Raw genomic sequence first — 21,552 nt, forward strand, 5'->3', positions numbered from 1 at the left:
TTTGTTTTCTTACACCCCTCAAAATCAAGAAGGACTTGTGACTCCCTGTGGAGCTTTGGTGACCCCTGGGGGGAGCGGGACCCTCACGTTGGGAATCAGTGCTCTAAAACATCCTCTAAAAGTGTCTGTTAGCAGACCTGCAATGACAGGACGGAAACTGAACTTTCATGTTCGTAGCCAGGAATGGTTCAGCAGTTGAATAATAATAAATTATGCTAATTCCTTTAGCAAATCCACACAGGGAAAAAACAGCCAGCTTTTATGCTGATTCAGATTTGGTCACCTTTCATGAAACACTTTGTTGTCCCTATACATCTACATCCAGCGCTTCTATGGCCTCTTTACTAAAAGACGGCTTTGCCACACAGAGGACAGTATGGCTTACATGAATTGTGCACTGAAAATGCATAGCTCCCTTGTAGATTTCTCCACGGTGAAGTATCAGTAGTAGATCAATGAGCAAATAAAAGATTGTTGAGCAGGGCCATATTAGGGAGTTGTGGGAGTGTGTGTTTGGCATCTCGGGCGACAAAACTGAGTGAAAAAAGCCCACTTCAAGAGAGACATTAAAGAAGCCACCAGGCCTTATCTTTAAAAGTACTCCCTTCAAGGGGCAAAGAGGGGTGGGAGGGGAAAATGAAAGAGAAAATGAGAGAGGGGAGAGGTTTGTGCCCGAAAATGGGGAAGCGAAAGAATGTCGGAGCTGAGTGGAGAGGGAGCTGGAGAGGTATAGAGAGTTGAAATGTAATAAATGAAATAAATACAGCAAACTAAAATTGACACCCGCCTCGCTTATGCTGACTGGGTAGGCCAGATAAGTGAGCTAAATTGCATAGATCTGATGTTTATCTTATCGGCTGCACCGAGAGCGCTTAAACGCGGATGATAAAGGAACGCCGTGGCGTGTCATGGTGAGAGCATGCTTGAGAGTGTAAAAATATGCATGAAGAGCGCGGCAGGAGTGCTTTTGAACAAGGTGGAAAGCGATGAGGGTGGTGTGAAGGCTTAATTCTAAAATTAGGCCAACCACAAAGGAAACGGGATGTTTGAATCAGTGCAGCTGTTACTTTTAATACTTAAAATATATATTTCATTACACAGGCTTTAATCATAGAATATAAATCTACGTATAAACTTTGTGGTTACATTGGTTACAGCCAAGGAAAAACTGTTTTTTTCCCCATCATGTTTTTTTCCCCAAAGCCATTTCAGAAGACAAGTACAAGGGGGAAGGGATGCTCCATTGTTTGGTTATATGGAAATCCCCCCACCCCCAAACCCCTCCCAGTGTGCGAGGAGAGCCACTGTGGTCCAAATACTGTACTTATCCTATTACTGAGGGGGGTGGGGGTGCGCAGAGATAAGAGCATTTTCTCGTCCGCTCTGCTGAATTAGAGGGCACGGATTCTGTAGGCGAAGACTTTTATTGGCATCTCTCTGCATATCTGCATGTGCATAGAAAATGAGAAATAAAATGCAATATCAGGAAGTCAAATGGCAGAAAAAAGAAAAACAATTCCAAGACGGAAAAATGGAAAACTAATAAGTTGGTGTCTGTCTACACAGGAATCTGATAATAAGTGCAGCCTGGCGAAGGGTAGGCTGGATGTGGAGGGATGAGAGGACATTGTTTTGCCGGGATGGCCACCTGGTGTGACTACAGTAGGGGGAGGATGTGAGCAAGCTTTTCCTCTATTAAGAAGCCATCCTCCCCTTCCTCTCCCACCACCTTAACTCATCCCGCCTCCTGAAACAGGGGCAAGAAGTTGTCAAGATTCTCAACCTTTGAGCCGAGCCCTTCAAACACGGGAGGCAGCCCATTCCGCGCTGAGGATATCAATTATAGATAGGGGTTACCACCGCGGCTGAGGATTGCAATGTCAAGACGGCAAATAGACAGCTGTGGAGAGCTGAGGATCTTTCTATCAGATGTGTGGTGATGTGTGTTTCATGTGTGTGTGTGTGTGTGTACAGTCTGGCGTCCCTTGTTCGCAGCATTATATTGGTGTATTTTCACCACTTCTCCAACTTCAGCCTGCTCTCTCAGTTGGCTGACGGGTGAGCAATTCACAGGCCGCGAGAGAGCAGCAGAGCTAATAGCGTCAGTGTAAGTAGCAGGGGTGACACGACCATAATATTATTAATATTTAGTTTAACGGTGAACCCCTCTGGCGCAATTCGATGAGAGCCATCCATCTCCCGGGCTGTGTGAGAGTTCTGATAACAGACAGGAGGAAGGCCGGTCCAATGTTGTACACAAAGCTCACATCCTGACTCTGGGAGGCTTAACCCGCCAAATCAGTTAGCACCGTTCAGCTGTGAGATGTGCTCTCCAGCTTCTGAGCCCATTACCACCGTCCCTGGATCCAATCAGGAATCCAGCAGCAGTATCAGTCAATGCCTGCAGCTCTGACTCTACTGTAGGTTTGCCGCTGCACAGGGGTTGTGGCCTGATAGGAGGCATTGTGTAGGATAGCACAGCTGCAGTTGATGTTGCTGGGATCTACTGAGCTTGAGGGAAGAAACACTAAAAACTCTCACAGCATACAAACCAGACATTGTAGTGTTGGTGTGTGTTTTTGGGGAAAGCTTTTTATGAGTCTTCACCCATCTTACGGTTGTAAACACCCCGTTGTGTCTCCCTGTTTCCCTGCAAGAAACTCCAGTCCGAGAGAACAACTGAGGTCAAGTGTGAACTCTTCTCTGCCCACAGGAAGTGAAAGAGTGAAATGCAAACCATCTGCTAAACTGCAGCAAGCAAGTGTTAAAAATTAACATTCTGCACAATTTACTGACACACCATTACGGGATCTCCGGATATTCTCAGCTGCCATTTGGAGTTGAACAGAAATGTTCAGCTTTACATGAATAATAAAGCGTTCTGTGCTGGAGTCAGACTTGAAATAAGCAGCTTGTACCACTGTCTTTTCAAAATGTGTTACACTCACTTGTACTAGCTGCTCCTGCGTGTCAAACTCGCGGCAACAGTTCTCCCAGTGGCAGTTTGTCTCATAAACCACCTCTGGCTCCTGTTTGCTCTCATCCTTGTCCCCTTCCTCTTTCACCAGAGTCATCCCATCTGGATGGTCCTGAAGAACAACAGTGAAAAAGTCATAAAACCAGCACAACAATGTCAAAATAATGTAAATAAATGTACTTAAATGGTAACAACAGTATTCTTCAACATATTTTACCATGGTTTTTTTTTTTTAAGTGACGAAGGGGAACAATTTTTTGAAAGCAAGAGCCTGTATTGCAGCTACCGGCTGCCCCAAGAGTTCACATTGAACTCTTGGGGCATGTTCGCACCGTCAGTTTACATCCACTAGAGGTTTTTGTTTTTGCCACTAACGAGCTGAGATTGTTATTTTAAATTATGGAAAAGACCCATACAGAGATAGATCTGTTAAACTTTAAGATCCTTTACGTTGACCAGAAACAGCTCCGAAATCACCTTAGCCCATATCAACCAGACTCCATTTAAATAAACGGTAATTTTGTAATCATACAACACACTTCATTTAAAATTGAAAGAAACAAAACAAAACCCACGAAAACCATCTTGGTTCGTCTTTTCACTGTTTCAGAAAATACCAGTTATGGTTTGGTGGAATTAATCCTTAATTCCCCCAGTTAGATGTGAAAGTATGCTGGCGCTATGCATGCTAAAATTACTGTTTATCCAAAGGGAGCCTGGTGGCTTTGGCAATAGCACTTTTTGGGCTGTTTCTGGTCAAACAAAAAGGATCTTACTCTTTAGCAAAAAAGTCAATCTCTATAAGGATCTTTTCCATAATATTATCAGAAACTAATTCTAACAATCTGAGCCAGTCAGTGGCAAAAACAAGCACTTTTAGAAGTTGTAAATTTACAGTGCGAACATGCCCTGAATCATTGCATTGCAGCCTATTTTGCCCCTGTTGTTCCTATTAGTCACTTAGAAACAAAAACATGGGAATAAAGGATATGGGTTGAAAAATACCAAAGTTAGCCTTTAATACCAGTCTTGACATAGAAGTATAAACGCTAACAGAGGCTGCCCTCCTCTCTCCAACATCAGTCCATCCAAGTCTAAAAGTAATTTTTACGGCCCTGCTGGTTTACATCTAAGCCACAGCCAAAAATGACTTGGTCACAGGTCTCAGCCACAGTGCCCCTGTGAATCTGGCCTTGTTTGGCTGCCTGGGAGAAAAGTGTGGAGTGCGGAAATGTAGCGCTGAAAGCCCCTCTCTGTATTTGGCGGTTTGTTATACGACAGGACCGGGGCGAGTATTTGAGGAATCTAACCCCCTTTTCCTGCTGTAGGTTGCTCTATTAGCCCAGACATATTTCACTGTCACAGTTAGGAGGCTGAGTGGAGCAGGGAGTTGGTGTGGGCTAATACAGGAGAGCTTCCACAACACACCTCAGGCTGAATCTGCCGCTGCCTGAATATCGACGCTAATAAGGTTTTTCCTGCAGATACAAACACTTACTGTTATCACGTTTCTCTTTCGTCTCTCCAGCCACTTAAAATTTTGATTAAACAAAAGCAAAAAACAATTTCCTCCTAGTCTCCCAATGATCAATGAATTGTTTTGCTTCGGAAACAGCGGCTGATAAGATCAGGGTGGGAAACACCAAGAGCAGCCAAATGCAGGTAAATAAATACAAACTGTGGCTGGTAAGCTTGTCTATTGTTGCGGCGACTTTGGCAGGTGACCAGTCATTATATGGGCTCCCTATTCTAATAGAAAAATCTAAAATTAAAACCAGCTAGTGAATTCTGGGATTTACCAACCAGTTTGCTGTTTTTGCCAAATAGGTGAAGAATATCCTGTCACTGAAAATATTTTTTTACATTGCTGAAAAATGTAGACAATCCTCACCTGTACGCTCACTGCGCCTGGGCTCGGCAACTCTTCCTCTGGTTTCATTTTGGAGCGTTTGTGGTGCATTGGGTCTCCTGTGCTGCTCACTGCAGATTCACTTGTTGGTTTGGTCTGAGGAAACAGAAAATATTTCATCATTTTGAGCTTCCCATGACATGGATTTGACTATATAGATAATTTAATGCCATATTCTACTGATATTTCTTAAGTAATCCTCTATAGAGCCATTAAAAATGCATGTGATGCTTATAAGTCAATCAATCATTGACTTAATCAAGCAGGAAAAAACAACGGTGCTTAAACCATAATGATTTCCGTATCCTCGGTCCCAGGCAAGAACTTTAACTGCGCTAATGAAAAACTATGCAATTCACTGTATCACATTAGCTCCTCTAATCACAGCAATTAAAACACACTCATGGACCAATTCAATGAGCCATTCACTGAACCAATGCATGACCTGACTTTGGCCCAGGCTTAAAAACACCCCGTAGGGGAATTCTTGTTACATAAAAGCTCACAGGAAAAAAAAGAATTATAAAGTAGCTTCTGGAGAAGTAAGTTTTCTTTTTCTCCCCTGATGTTGCTGTTTTTTTCACAGGACTCTCATAGTTGCAGTGTTCCTGTCTGTCTCTGTGTTACTATCTTTGCTGAAATACTACATGAGATTTGGTTGTGGCCCTGAAGCAATATTCCCTTCATTCAGGAGAAGGAAAATTGCAATTTTGGTGAGCCCAATTTCAATGAGGCCTCATTTGTGATAACACAGAATTGGAGAGATGGGAAACAGCAGGGAGGATGGGTAATAAACATTGAATATTTACTTCAAATGTGGGCCCGCACATAAAGTAAGGGTTGAGGATGGAGAGAAAAAGCCCCTTTGGATCCATCCATCCATGTCAATATTGCCTCTCTATATCCTTGTTCTCTCTCTAGTGATTAATGGAGTCAGCAGTGGGATTCTATGCTAACAAGCCCCTTGTTGTTTGCTGCAGGCGCGTTCTGGGCCGTGCTTGGCAGCCTAAAAACAAGAGACAACACAAGTAGGAGGAAAGTCCCAGGAGAGGAGCGCGTGGAGGGGGGGTCCTGCCTGTACCATGTTAGCTCGCTGCGTTTTGCTGAGATGTGGCTGGCATGCGACGCCTGCTATCTATTACCTGTGATGATGAATCGCACAGGCGCCTGCCGCCGCACTCACCTGTGAGGAGTCGTTGGAGAGGGCCGAGCGCTCGCTGGCGCTGAGCCCGGAGGGGGGGATGCCGGGGACGGGCCTCTGGGTGGCGAAGGCCGGCGATGGGTGGATGAGGGGCGGACTGTGGCCAAAGGCAGAGCCCACGATGCCCGGTTGACGGCCAATCAGCTGCTGGTGCACGTGCAAAGCCACAGGGGTTGGAGGGTAGGCGAAGCTTAACGCAGGGCTGGGGAACAGAAGAGTTTGGAAAGGTTGAACAGTTATACTGGGCAAAATAATCATAAAACTAAAACTTCACTAAAACATCAGTTCAGAGGCAAAAAAGGAAAAACAGTGAGTAAATGGATTATTCTGGATAGCTTCTCCTCCCTGAGGACAATCTGACAGGAGATGGTGTGGTAATGCTGGAACCACGGGGCTGCCGGCAAATCCCTGCCAATGAATGTTCAGCTTGTTAACACACAGTGAATTATCATGTGGTCTGTGTAAGGCAGTATGTCATTCTTCCACTGGGCAAATGATACAGATGATAAACAATCTGGAGTGTGTCGTATAGCCATGTAAATAAAGCTAAATTATTTCCCTGTTCCCTCAACCTGAGCTAACTTTGTTTATCCTAAAAAAAATCCCAGAAGCCACCAAACCTCCTCTGGGGTCTGTGTAACCACAGGTGAACCACCGGATAAACACAGATCTGTGTGGCTCGACAGCAGCGGCCTCCATTCATCCTGAGCTCTGACGCTTCCCTCTCGCTGCAAACCCATATGTCTGCTGAGCTTATTACGAGCCGAGTGGAAATCAATGGGCCGAGACACATTTGGGGGCCCATCCACTTGTCATATCACTCATCAGTCTGTTGGCTCTGGCTATTTGGGTCCTGTCACTAGGACAGTGGCTAAGCGCGCAGCGTGATTGATCAGGCTCTTCTTACAGATCGCTGATCAATGGCTGTGGGTGGGGCAATGGATCTTTCCTTTTCCCTTCTCTTTTCTTTTCTTTTGCTTCCCTTTGCTCGCCTCTGGTACCGGGGCGTGATGTATGTGATGTTTCCATGAGGTGTTACCCGATGACTGACACGAGCCGCCGGGGAGGCAGGCTTGACTGGCTGGCTGGGAGATCGTCACCCACATGGGGGGTTGACATGGACGATACACACACACTTTTATTCACTACACCACACACTTTCTTTCCCACTTTCTCTAACGTAAATGCTACAGAGTGTATTGTAAATACACTAATATAACGATGCCATGTAGAGATGAAACTATGATATATGCAGGTGATGCAGTTGCATCAGGGCCCGCACACATGGGCCCCTCTCATCTCACCACTATCTTATTAAAAAAATATCACATAGTAATGCTGCATTCACATGCTCCTCGGATGGTTCATTCAGATGGATCACTCTTCCAACTTTGGTGTGTTCATGGGCTTTAAGTGGTAACATGGAAACAAGATGGACGCTACAAAGTGTGCTGTGTTTTTTTGCTCTTAAACAACATGTATGACGAAGTGACTTTGTCCCTGACTTGTTTCTGCACCAGTACATCCCCTAAAACAACTTACATATTGCTTTGCCTGTCTAATGTTGTCAAACTAATCTAGGTCACTCTAAGTGGACCACAACTAACAGTTACGACCCAATACCATATTACAACATGGCAAAAAACTGACCGGAAATATGTGAATTAATAAAAAATGTATCACCATCAATAGAACATTTACTTTTGTCCGCCATGTTTCTGTATACACGGAGTCAACCCAACTAATGCATCAAAATTTTCGTCAACTTTCCAAGCTGTTGTTCTGACCTGAGGGCGCTTCGGCGTAATTTGTTTTCCTGTCAAAAACTATCCTCATTTTTCCAATTATTCCGACACCACATGAATGCAGGTTAAGTAAACATTAGTCATGTGACCATTTCGCCTTTCCTGTAAGAGGTACGTTTTTTACTTATTAGCCAACTGAGCTGGTCATCTTGATGGCCTAACTGATGCCATTCACCAAATAAACAACAACACAATAACATAAAACAGTTTCACACATACAAGCATATAGTTTGGTGACTCATACCTCCATAGGACATTTCTAAATTATGGATGAATATGGATTACTTGATCAATTTGATATTAAAAAAAATGCACTAGTGGAATTCTAAGTTAAGGTAATTATGGACATGTGCACTACTTTGTGGCAAAATCCACACTGAAGGGTTAGCTAGCTAGGTAGCAAAATTTCAAGACAGCAACGAAGTAATTAACAAGCAATGAAATACAAATACAAAAGCAGGTTCCAAAAGTGAAAACTGAAAAAGCTGTGGAAAGAAAAAGCAAAGACGGTTTCTTTAAAAAAGAAAGACAAGACAGCAAAAGTAATTCTCCCGGGCAAGAACCAAAAAGGACACCTGCTAATGCTAATGCTAATACTAGCACCAGCGTGCCATCCAACACCACTGAAGATGGTGAGAACGACATGCAAAGGAACAAGCTCAAGGACATTTTCCAAAGAAGGTAGACGCAAATGTCAAGCATGCAGTGGTGGAAAGTAACTAATACATTTACTATACTTAAGTACAAGTTTGTAGGCCCTCACTACTTTACTTGAGTATTTCCATTTTTGTATTACTTTACTACATTTAGAATATTAATTTAAAATGTAACTTAAACTAAACTAAACTATGATGTATTATTATAGATTAAACTACTAATCAGTATATAAAGTAATTAAAATTACCTTTACCAGCTGCAACATTGAAGTGATGCAGATTTACTTGAACTTTCCCTGCTCTACCATCACCTGAGTGCCACACCCATCTACACACCTGCTTCCACTTCACTCATCAGCTCCTGCTCTACTTAAACCAGCCCACTTCTTTTGTTTCTTAACAGTCTGTCATGTTTCAGTGAGGTCACCTGTCTGTCTGTTACCTGCCTGTTGAACCCGCTGCCATGTGGACTCTTGCTGCCTGTAGGCTTTTCTAAATAAATCATTGAACTGCACCAGTCTGCCTGTTTTCATCTGCGTTTGGGTCCGTCCCCTGCTGCCTGCTCTCCGAACCATGAAAACCTGAAGAAAAAGTTCTGAATACTTCTTCCACCACTGCAAACTTGACACAGTGATCTCCCAGCTCGCACAGAGGGTCACTGGTTTGAGGACAACAGTGGACACATTCAAACTTCTACTGAAACAATGATGAACTTCATGTCACATTTACAAAGATGACAACCTCAGCATTTCTGACACATCTCCTGTCATTCAGTGGGTGTTTAAGAGAAAATATCTCAAAAGTGAAAACAATCCAAGAGCTAACCAAGATGTCGATGATAGGCAATGACTGCATTGCTGCAAACTTTTGGGAAGTCTGTACCCCTTTACCGCCTCTCTTTAAAATTCCAGTGACTTCGCATCTGCTGAATGATCCTTTTCCAAACTGAAACTTATTAAACCTTTCTTGAGGAGCTCAATGGGACAGACCCGCTTATCTGGACGTGCCACGTTATCAACTGAGGGTGCCCTGTGCCTGCCAGCTGGATCTAAAGGGTTTAATGGACTATTTTGCAGAGTGGAAAAACCCATAGAGTGCACCTATAATGGAAGTAAAACTTTTCAATTATTTGACCAATAATCAAGCAACACACTTGTGTTTATAAGACCTATGAGCAGGAATGAAAAAAGTTGTATTGTGTGAGTGCGCCGTCACCAATAATGTTTTCATCTGTGTCTTGGTTTCGCTATACCGACTTCTCTTCTATAGTCATAATTTCATTTAGGCTCATCTGTGCAGTGCATTTCTCCATTGTTGGTTGTTCAAAAGCTGCATACTTCTACTTCTTTCCATCACTACTGACATTACGTTATGTTACGTCTGATTGTGATGGGCTGGTCAGGTTTTACCATCTTGCACTGGGGCCTGATGTGGCCTTGTTACGCTACTGGTGCCAAGCGTGCTTTAAGAAAAACACCAATCAGTAATTTTAGAACAGCTTTGAAAACATCATTCCCCTGAAAAGATCCTACTGTTTGAGTGATTATTGGTCAATTTTAGTTCCTGAATGATCACCTTGATAGAAGCGCAATCAAAAATAACTTGTGGAAGACATTCTGTCTGGATAAAAGTTAATTTTTATAACTTTAACCCTTTTATAATGGGTAATCCAGTGATTTAGTATGCCATATTCCATAACATTAGGGGCACAAAAGACAGATTTCACAGAAGACTGACGAAAAAACTGGAAGCTACATTTGCCACAATGCAACTGGATAGTTTGTCATTACAGCTCCCATATAACTCCTCAAAACAAACTTCTTACACATCCCACACTGTCATTTTATGTCTCAAGCCCAATCCGAGATTTTTAATAATAATAAGAAGAAGTACGTTGTAGAAGACGAGAAGAGAGGGAAGAGAAGGAAAAGGAGGACCTTCAAGAATAATAATGCAGGACAACATTCACAACAGTCAGCTGTACCTGATGGCTCCCGCAGAGAGGTGCCCGTAGGAGCCGCTGGTGGAGGAGCTGGAGCGAGAGTTGTTGAGCATGGTGACGAGAGAGTTGGGCGAGTTGCGGATCATGGTCTGCAGGTCAAAGCTGTGCTCAGAGAGCGGCGAGATGGGCAGCGGACGCTTCCTGCTGGGCCGTGATGGCAGCCTCGGGCTCGAGAAACGAGAGTCTGCAGAATGAGGAGCGAGGAGGAGATCAGAGTGAGGTGCTGGAAGAGAATGCCTGTGAGAGTGAAAGGTTAAAATGCTCTTTAAAACTGAGCATTAAACCTTTTCTGCTCCCTCGCTCCGTGTTCTTTTGGGGTAAAACAGCAGCTAAATTCAACAAAGAGCATCCGCTGGTTTATACGTGACTTCTTCCAAACTCTAACCTAATCTAACCCTAACAGATGACATTTTTGTCAATCATCAGACAAAGGGCTCGTCTGAATGAGTGTTCAGCTGTCACTTGATGCACTGCTTGCATTTCATCCATGAGAAAACATGTCTTTTATGTTGGAGAAATGCTCTGACTGTGTATGGTAATATTTAATCAAGTCCAATTTGACTCGTTATTCAAATGCAATCAGTGTTGACTGGAAATACTAAAAAGGGGGTTTGAAAAGGTAAAAGGCGGAAACGGCGCAACCATTCTCTCTGCACATACAATGAGCCACGGGTAGAGATTAAAACATGACTTTTGTTGTCTTTTCACATGGAGATGTCACAAACAAGACAGGGAAAAACAGAGGCAGATGGAAGGAGGGGGAAAAAAGCGCTGAGGGGATGTCGCGCTTTGTGCATGAACTGACACAATGACTTTGTGACTCAAGACTTGGAAATAAAACATTTTGAGTTATTTTATAAAGGCAAACAAAACCAGCTTACGCAGCCCCGATAACCCCCCTCCATATTTACGTCCCCCACAATCCATCCATCTCCCAAACGTAAATGCTCCATCTCTCGTCTGACACATCCAACGATTACAGAACGCTCCATTCACATGGTAATCAGAGTGTGTGGATGTGAATGTGTGTGTGTGGATGCCTCTGTGGTGGCAGTGGTGGTGTTCTGGCATACATAGGCCTGAGTTTCCAGTACTGCATGAAGCTGTATGGAGAGCAACGCCCCCTTTACATTGTCATTGTATGGAAAATCTGTCCTTCTTTATGTCCTTTTGAAGAGGGTGCTGGAGAGGGGGCTAACGTATGCACATGTAAATCCCTGTGCACACACAATTGCTAAAAACATTGTAGTTTGTCATGTGACGCTCCTCGACATGTCTGATTTTTCACCATTTCATTCAGCTCGTACAAAATATATAATACATATATAATCCTGCAAATAAAATCATCCTTTATCCTGGTTTGGACAAAAGTTAACACCACAAGTGAATTCTCCTAATTCACCACAAGTGAGAGGGGGGTAGGAGCAAGGCCAGCGTCCCACCACAGCAAAGCCTCATGGGAGTGGTGTTTATTAATGCACAGCCCAAATGATAAATCGGCCAACTGGAGAGACGGAGAGAGGAGCGTCCTGGCTCGTAGCAGGACTGTCCCTCTAATTTCCTCTTGATTTATGGACGGGATGGCTGGTTACGCGCTGCGTCATTAATTCTCGTGGTCAGGGAGGGTTCAGACACGCTGGATAGACGGCCTTGGATATAAAAGCTGGCTCCAAAACTGAGGTTGAACCCTCGCTGGCACACTTTGGGGGCCACCTGAGAGGGGACGCTATCACAGGGGAGGGCTGGAGTGTGAATGTACAACCGGACAGATTTTTTTATGCAACAGAAAACTTACTTTAGGAAGAAACAATAACTCTGGACATGAATAAATAGATATTTCTCTACTTATAATCAGTGGTGGATTGTAACTAAGTACATTTAGTTGAGATTTGAGGTACTTGTACTTTACTTGAGTCTTTTTTTTTCATGTCACTTATTAGTTTTTAATTCACTACATTTATCTGACAGCTTTGGTTACTTTACGAGTTAGGATTTTTGCATAAAAAATGAAAGAAGAGTTTATAAGATATGATTTTTTGTTACAAATTAAACCCTCTAACAGTTTATACAAGTACAGCTGAAACAATTAAGGCATTAATCCATGGGTCTTCAACAGGGGCCATGACCCTTAGGGCGTCCTCTGATTTAATGCAGGAGGAGCACCAAATTATTGTTTGATCATTTTTACTTTTTTGTCTTCCCCCATAAGTAAAATATGTCTTTAAATACACACTAACATGAATCCAACATTTTGTTATCAAAGATAAATTGGACTATTTGTACAAGAACAACAAAAACAAACATTTAATTTGATGATAGACTAACTGTTACCCATGAACCCTTGTCAAATAAATCCATGATGTATAAATATATGAATCTCTTAATTATTATTTTAATAGCTTAGTATCATATGCACCATAAGTATGTTCATACATGGCACTGTGGGCCCTGAACATTAATGTAGGCCCAGTTTAACGTGCAACACGATTTTATACATGTAGAATTTTCTGCATTAGGTTCATTTACTTTTTAATTCTGTAGTGTTGCATACAATGTGGTACTTGTACTTTAACACAAGTAAAGGAACTGTATACTTCCTCCACCACTGCTTATTATCGATTTTCAGTATCAATATCATATGTCACTTTTTGTTTATAGAAGTGCTTTAGTGCATTTTGCTGAAAAGATACAATTATTGGCAATATAATAAAAATTACAGCCCAAGAAATCTAATCAATAACTACAATTAAATGGTTTGTTTGTATCAAACATGAATTCCAAGGTTCAAAATTTTACTAGACGTGAACCTATTACTGAGAAAAACACTGCATATGTAGACAAACTAGCAAGTAAATTAAAATGAACTCATAAAGAGCATAAACACAGACTTTAGTGTAGTGATCTATGAGAGCTATGGCACTAATTAGGCAGCAGGAACATAGACAATAGCCCATTAAAGCACAAATAGGCAGGACAGGCCCATTGTTTCATTAGCACAGCTCTCTCTGAAGGTAATTACACTGATGTGAAATAGACTAAAATAGCCGCAGTAACATGGTAGCCCAGATTATCAGCGAAAGCCTCTTGATAGACTCTTCTCTTTGTATGTTTTTTTTTTCTGAAATCCACCAAAGCTTTAAAGTGTTAATTTTTCAGGCGTTGGAACACACATTGTTGAAACATGATGAGTTATTACCAGCAATGATCACAGGCGTTTTTAAAGTGAGGAGCATCGCATCTCCACTTAAATTTGGCCCTAATTGTTTTTGTTTCAGTCTATTAATCTTAAAAAGTGACACAGAAGAAAGGATTTCTCCAGTGATGAATGGCGGGACATTCCAATTCCCACTTAATAGCAATTAATTTTCTGATACCCGCACAAGTTTGGCTAGTTTTAATTAGTTTGTTCTGAGGAATGGGGGGAACTTCACCCCGGATTTCCATGAAAGCGGCGTCTGCCTGACTAAATACATTCTCATCAAAGGGAACGGGGTGAGGCTGTCTGACCTTTCTAAGATTCAGAGTGCGTTTAATTTCCTATTTACACTTTAAAATAACTCATTAGCATAAGTCCTCTGCACACAGTCCTGAGCCCAACACATTAAGACAATAGCTCATTTAAATCATGTCAAAGTGAAGTTGCAGGTCCCTCCTCGCCGCGGTTGAGCCAGAGCTTGATCTATATATAGCACAAGCTAGGTGTATTGTGAAGGTGCATTTTAGAGGTTGAATTCCCACTGGGGCCACCCATGCTATAATGTGCAGGCATGCACTCATAATACTTTAAAGTGTAATCCCAGTAGGCATGGAATGGGTGGGGGTCTTTTCACCCGCTGGTTGGAGAATCCAGTTTTTTTTTAGATGTTTAGCTTACTTAAAATTATTGTTTTAATATAATTCCAATAAGGTCATTCTAGTGTGTAGTTAGGATATGATACTTATTGAAATTAGGGCTGGGAGATATGGCAAAAATCAGGTATCAAGATATTTTGGACCAAATACCTTCTACCCATTGCTGCTTTCATAAAATATTTACACAATGAGATTTTTAATTAATAATCATAAGTAATGTGGATATAATGACTAAATGGGTAAAAGCAAATAAAAGATCAGACAGAACAGTCTAGTAAGTTCAGAAAATTACATCACTTTAGTGTATTGCAACCTTAAAAACCAGAAAAAGACAACACTTAAAATATTACAAAAATCTAAAATAACATTTAGTCTCATATTACGGTATCGATATAATAGCAATATGACGCCCAGTCCAATATGCAACCTTTTACCAGCCATATTCAGCTTTGTTTTAATCTAGAAGCTGTTTAATCTGCACATCAGTGTTAAATTGAACAGATAAAATAATTCACCAAATGCAGGTTATTGCTGTCCGCTGAACAAGGGTGCACTGTCAGAAGCAAAAAAGTCAAATGTTTGGGCCCCTCCAAAAGATATGGGGAAAGGGGCCCCTAATAGCCACTCATATTGGCACATTTTGCATTGACAGTACAGTGCACCGCTGCTTCCCCAAAAACCCTCCTCATTAGGGCCCCTTCTAGCTACCATGGACCTCTAAGGGCATCTTTGCCTGGGGGCCCCCCAGAGTCTAGGATCACCACTGAAAACCCTGTATCTTCAATTTTGGTGATCCTTATTTATTTATTTTAGAAAAATCAGGGATTGAGTGGTACTTTATGAGCTGAGAATTTCTCCAACTTCTTACACTAAATAAACCATTTACCATTTTTTTTTAAATTATTTAAAATATCCCTCACACAGTATGGAAAGTAAGTGGTACTCCTGGATCAGCACTCCTGAGACAGTTAGCAATGGGCTTGTGTGTCATGTGTGAGATCAGTGCAGACTTACTTTCCATCGCCTGCAGGTATTCCATGTGCAGGGCACTGGCACTGCTGGCGCCAGCTGTGGACGCCACAGAGGGCAGCAGGTCGGTCGTGTAAGGGCTACGGTGGCCTGCCAGCAGAGCCATCTGGTGATAGTATTCGGCCGTGGTCAGACCTGTGTGAGGGGCTGGAGCAGGAGAACGAATGGGGTCAGCAAATGAGGGAAACAAGGTAACCAAAAAGTGAAGGTGACAGATGAGGATGACGAGGATGTGGGTAGAGAGGGCATTATTTGAAGAAGAGAGAGAACACGGGAAGAAAAAGAATGAGGTAGGGAGGAAAAACACGACAGGGAGAGCACCTGCGCTGCATTACAAACCTGCGTTCATTTACATTAGATGATAATCAGCTCAGCAGAACAGTAATGAGCACATTAGCAACACCATCAAGTTAAGCAAAACAGCTGCACAGGGAGCATCACCTGAAGTGAAGAGCCTCACTGGGGATTAGCGGATGCTTGCTCAGAGATTACAGTGAGTGTGCATTAGTGTTTGATTGATGCACTCATGCCGAGCACAGCATAACTGATCGTCTTACAATACAATTCTTAAACAGCCTTTTCTCTTCCTCTTACTGTTCCTTGATCACTTTAGAGAGAGTGTGTATATATGTGTGTGTGGTAAGAGTACGTGGGCTGACACATCTTTTGCCAGAGATGGTGCTTGTGTGTTGTACACATCAGGGCTGCAGTCTGCAGATATGCAACCTGCTCCTCGACTGTGCTCCCTTAAACTCTATAGGCAAACAAAAGGCCTAAATCTGCCTGGTCGTATCTGCATGCATAAAAATACAGCGAACGATTCTGCCTCCACTTCACTTTCTCTCTTTTTTTTTCTCAAAATGCTTCTCTTTTCCAAGTCATTCCCTTAGTTAGCTATAGAGTGCTGTAAGTCCTTGAACCGTAGCCTAAAAATAAACATCTGGTGGTGGGCTTCCTTATGCAAATATTCTAAGAAAGAGAGAGCGAAAAGACTAACACTGTGGTTTTGGATGCAAATATAGAATCGGTTCAGACCCACAGAGCGCTGCAGCTCCCCCCAAACTCAATGAAATAAAGACAAAATAAATAAACGCTGTATGAGGAGATTTCCTCTTAAGGCTGGCCTGTATGCCTGCAATATGCATCCATGATTGGTTGAATGAATGTAAGAAAAAAATCTAAATTAATTCGATCTGGGTATTATGTCTTCAGTGGAAGGGGGGAGTTTCTTAATTGTCTCTGCTGTTCCGCCTTAGCTTTGCTTTTGCATTCAACCATAATATGGCCCATTCAGGATCCAACACGCACAGAAAAAGGGCTTTGCAGAATTTCTAAATCAGAAACGCTGGCATCCCAGATTGATCCTGGGGGCAAAAAGTGGGGGGAGTTTGGGGCAGGCTGTCAGTGTGGCACTCAGGCAGCGATGTGCCTCAGGACTTGGTGAGCCACCGGGTGCTCCTTCAGCATTACAATAGGATCAGGGGCGAGCTTACCTCTGAACCCCATCTCACATAGAAAAGAGAGAAATACTGTGTGAGGGAGGAGCGAGAAAAAAAAAAAGATGTGAAAGCAAATGTGTGGCAGCGAGAGGGTGGCACTAAATCCCACCCACTTTAAATCTCCATTAGATTCTGTTAATTAATTCATCATTATTCAAATGTACATTTCGGTAGGAAAAAAATATGCATATTGAAGAAGGAGGCTCCCTGTAAGCGTGGTGATATACTAACAACACAAAAGCTGATGGGTTAATTAATCACCGGATTGATTAAAGGAGTAATTAGGTGCCTCATTCACAATTCACAGCATTATGAGCTGAAAGGGGATCATGTGGTAGGTTGGAGAAACTATTTTGATTTAAAGCAAGCTGAGACTGGCGCACATTATGTTGTGGTAATGGAAAATTGGAGGGTAGAGTTTGAGTGTTCCTGCTTGCAGAGAGCAGTGTTGCAGGGCAGGAGAGGGGTTGAGTGAGACTCTTGGTCTTCACTTAGAAACAGCTTTTAGCAGAGCTGGATGAGATGAAGTCAAGTGTGCTGGTGTAGAGGAAGTGCCCCTTGCTATCTGCCAATTCAGACATACACTTCAACACGAGGTGGGACGATAAAGTGGGTCTCTGCTGCTGAAGTGTCTAAAGGTTGATGGCTGATGACATGAGGGCCGTACGGGTCATCAAGCCAAGGCAGTAATTATAATTCATACTAGAGGGGACATGCATCATTGCATCAGGCCATTTCAAGACCTTGAAAGTGAATGTAGATATTTGGCAAATATGATTTTTAATAGGCCTACTTTTTATGGTGTGGTTGTTTGCACCTACTGATACATTGGTCAGCCAATCACAGATATGTTGATATCGTCTTATATGTTGTCCGATATGCATCGATATGAAAAGCTTATTTTTATTTTTTAATTTATAATCATTAAATTCCCCATGAATTTTATTGTTTCAGTGCACAGATGTCATTTTTGGCGATAAAGTTTATAGTTAAACTGTAAAATATCCTGCCTCCATTACAAATCTTTGGTCTTTGTCACAACTGTTTGACCTTATTTAAGAGTTAACTGTATTGCATAATTACATATATATGTAAAATATGGGCCAATATACTGATATCTGAATTTTTTGCTCCCCAGTATCGGCATTGGCCACAAAAGTCCAGTATCAGTCGGGCTATACTTTGGTTTCTACCCCTGGCTAGTAGAGCTTTTTTTTTAATGATCTTAAAAAACAGAAAAATACTACAATAATATTGCAACCAAAAAAATTTTCATTCTTGCTTATTCTGTTGTTTATTTTTGCAATAAACCACATAATTATAGTCAATCAAATGTCTAAGAAATAGAGAAACAACCTATTCTGGAGCCAAAAGCGATGTCTTAAAATAGCTTGTTTTGTCTCACCAGCAGTCCAAAATCCAAAAGTGTTCAATTTTAAATAATAGAAAACATTGCAAAGCTGGAAAAAGTAAATATGTGGGATTTTTTTCTGCTTAATAAATGACCTAAAGATCCGTTCCTAACCTTTGATCAACCATTCATTTCAGCACGGCTAATTACTAACATCACTTAAACGCTACTGATCATTTTATCACTCAACACTAAGTTCTGAAAAGGTATTCATTATAGAAGTAAGTTTTTTTTTTAAATCTTTTTTGAAGTTATTTTCAGTTCTTCATAATTTAATTGCTTCTAGTGATCACTTTAATGGTTTCCTGGTCCAAATCCATCTTGACATCGCAGGAAACAAACGCTCCCTGTAGGACATCAGAACATAACGCCCCCCAACCCTGAACTTGAATCCAACCCTCCCTCGGTGTGCGCGCTGTAACTGTACGTGACCCTGCCGCTCACTGATGCGTCCTCCAGAGGTCTCTGACATGACTCACAGATCAAAAGGATTAGCCTCCCTCCAACCTGCACCCCCACCCACACTGATCGTGCCGCACTCATAATACTCCCATCCACCTCCTCCCTCACCCAGATAACATCTCGCCAACCCCTGGGTCTTAATAGAGATGGATCTAGTTGCCTCTCACCTGACCTCTTCTGATCTCAAACAGGAATTAAACTGAAACAGAGAATCAAGGTTCCCACTAATAGCAATCGAACCTCACTAATCGATTCCAACAATCATTTTTACTGAGGCTTTGTCGCCTACCTCTGCTCTGCTGGGGTTTGTGTGCAGATGTGTGTGCCGTGAGTGTGTGTGTGTGTGTGTGTGTGCATCACGCTTTGTGTCGTCGGTGTATGTTTCACTTTATTCACCATCTGCAGGGCTGAGGCCCCGGGTGGCTGACAGAACGGAGATGGAGGGGCTGCTGTGGAGCGAGCGGATGTAGTCCATGTATGGGTTGATGTAGGGGTGCGGAGGGTGAAAGGGCGACTCCGCCCCCACGGAGGGGTTCCGCTGGGGCGAGATCCGGATGAGGGAGATGTCGGAGAAAGCTGGACTGCCTGCCAGCGCAGGAGGCCTGCAGAGACACACACAGAAGAAAATATAGGAAGAACATAAATACATATTTTTAAATGTACTATAAACTCAAAACTTCGAGCATTTGATTGACACTAATTAGTTCACCACACGTGGAATAATAAGATCGTTTGATTTGATTAAAGGAATACTTCACCTTCCAAAGGACAATTTCCATATCAATTACTCGCCCCGTGTTAGACTGAATTTGTGAAGAAAACTTTGTATTTGTTGCATGCCACCACAGTGAACGATGAATCCAAAACTGAAGAAAATTCTTGATGAATTGTCGTGATAGGGGTCCACATTTAACAACAGTAAAACTATATCAAAACGTCTGTTTAGTAACTTTCACACACTCCTGCAGTATAATCCAAACACCACTTTTCATTTAAGTTCGGATTCAGCTAAGTAACACAAAAGATATGGTCGATTTTGTATTGATAATCTGAATCTCCAAAGTAACTAAGTTATCAAATAAATTTAGTGGAGTAGAAATATAAAGAAGCAAAAATGTAAATACTGAAGCAAAGTACATAAAAAATGTATTCAGTTGCATTCCACCACATCTCTTATGTTGCAACATTGTGTAAACAAAACAATGATCAAGTTGATTCCACAATTTTAACATCACGCTCATTTCACGAGGCCTGACAGGCTCTCACCATCCAGATTTAACTACCGTGGGTGGACTGGCAGCAGCAAGGCCAGACAAATGGACTGTGACACTATCTCTCTCCCTCCATCTGCAAGGCAGAGAGGAGAGCGCTGCATTCCAACTGCTCCCTACGCAGACATTTCCTCAGATCAAAGGCAGCTTTCACCACTGTGTCTTAATCAGAGGGAAACGTTAGACCGAGCTCACCGCTGGCCAGCGCCAGACAAGCAACGCTACACCACTTTACTCAGATGGCTTCAAACTTGGCTTTGAGCTGAAATCCGTGTACGGAATTGCACATGACGGATACAATGTTGTACAAAATCCATCAGCGAGTCTCACACAAGATGCGCAATCTTTTTTTTCTTTAAATAGAAACTATGAGCGCTATCGGGCTATTCTTTTTTATCACAAACCTTTACTGTGAATTGTCTCTATGGTGCGAGATGTGAAATAAAGTTGAGAACAATCAAGAAAACTTCTTAGGAGCCAAGTTTGAGATGAACTAATTTGTCTCCCTTCTTATAATTGGCTAGGAGGGCTAGGAAACTTCATAATGATGGCCTTCACCACAAAGGCCTTCCCCTGAGGATGTGGAGAAATCCACATATCAGCCAGACATTAACAGGCTAAGAGATTAGACTGAATTAGCCCCTCCACTTCTCTGTGGCTCCCCAGTGGACCAGTCTACTGTGACAAAAGACCCCAGGAGGAGGAGAGGATGAGCGAAGGAGGGAGGGAGAGGAAAAAAAGTGAAGGTTTTAAGAAGTGAGGTGAGGAGGGATGGAAAAAGGGTGGGAAAAGACGGGGGAAAGGGGAAGAAAGAGTGAAAGACCTGGCCCAGAGTTTGTCTCACAGTGACCTTGAGCAAGGCCAGGGGAGCGGAACAGCCCAATTACGACCTCCGCCCCATCCCCTGGTCCCCTACCGGCCCCTCCACTTCACAGCCCCCCTAATGAAAGAGCTCAGGCCAGGGCAAATAATGAGCACTGAGGAGCGGAAACTACACACACACACACACTCTGGAGGACAGACAAACAGACATATGTGTACACAGGCATTCACACATACAAACTTTGTCTTCTTTCTGTAATGAGTCCAAAGGGGCTACGGGACAATTTTTAAAAGGCTCTCACTGTGTTCAACAACATGTCTCGGTGATGCTGAAGCAGGTGTATGTGAAAAAGACGCTTTCAGTCTCAGTGAACATTGTTAAAGGGTGAAAAGGTGACAGATTAAGGGATCCTATCTGACACCGCAACACAACACAACGATCATTGGATTTTTTTCTCTGTTTCACCTCCATTTGATTGGTGCGTTTCTGCACGTCTCCTGTCAGAAGATTCACGAGGAGATTGTTTTACTTCCTCCACACCTACAAAGCCAACGCTGCTGACGGCGACTGTGTACCTCAAAACAGGTGTGTGAAAGAGTGTGTTTTATGATAAGCAAGTCATGCACCCACATGCCACCATTACATGCCTCATTTG

The 21,552-nt window shown here is 42.5% G+C and overlaps 1 protein-coding gene across 1 annotated transcript in view; it reads right to left on the reverse strand.

The window, feature by feature from the left end:
• The window catches only part of gli3 (GLI family zinc finger 3), a 123,436-nt gene that overhangs the window by 13,676 nt on the left and 88,208 nt on the right, over nt 1–21,552 (reverse strand). The window contains exons 5-10 of the mRNA XM_050056707.1: nt 19,200–19,405; nt 15,417–15,578; nt 10,533–10,734; nt 6,070–6,289; nt 4,869–4,982; nt 2,949–3,089 (exon numbers count right to left, since the gene is read on the reverse strand). Coding sequence (XP_049912664.1) covers nt 2,949–3,089; nt 4,869–4,982; nt 6,070–6,289; nt 10,533–10,734; nt 15,417–15,578; nt 19,200–19,405 — 1,045 coding nt within the window. The remainder of the gene's footprint in view (nt 1–2,948; nt 3,090–4,868; nt 4,983–6,069; nt 6,290–10,532; nt 10,735–15,416; nt 15,579–19,199; nt 19,406–21,552) is intronic.

This window comes from Epinephelus moara, chromosome 11, assembly GCF_006386435.1.
Source record: "Epinephelus moara isolate mb chromosome 11, YSFRI_EMoa_1.0, whole genome shotgun sequence".
NCBI classification, from domain to species: domain Eukaryota; kingdom Metazoa; phylum Chordata; class Actinopteri; order Perciformes; family Serranidae; genus Epinephelus; species Epinephelus moara.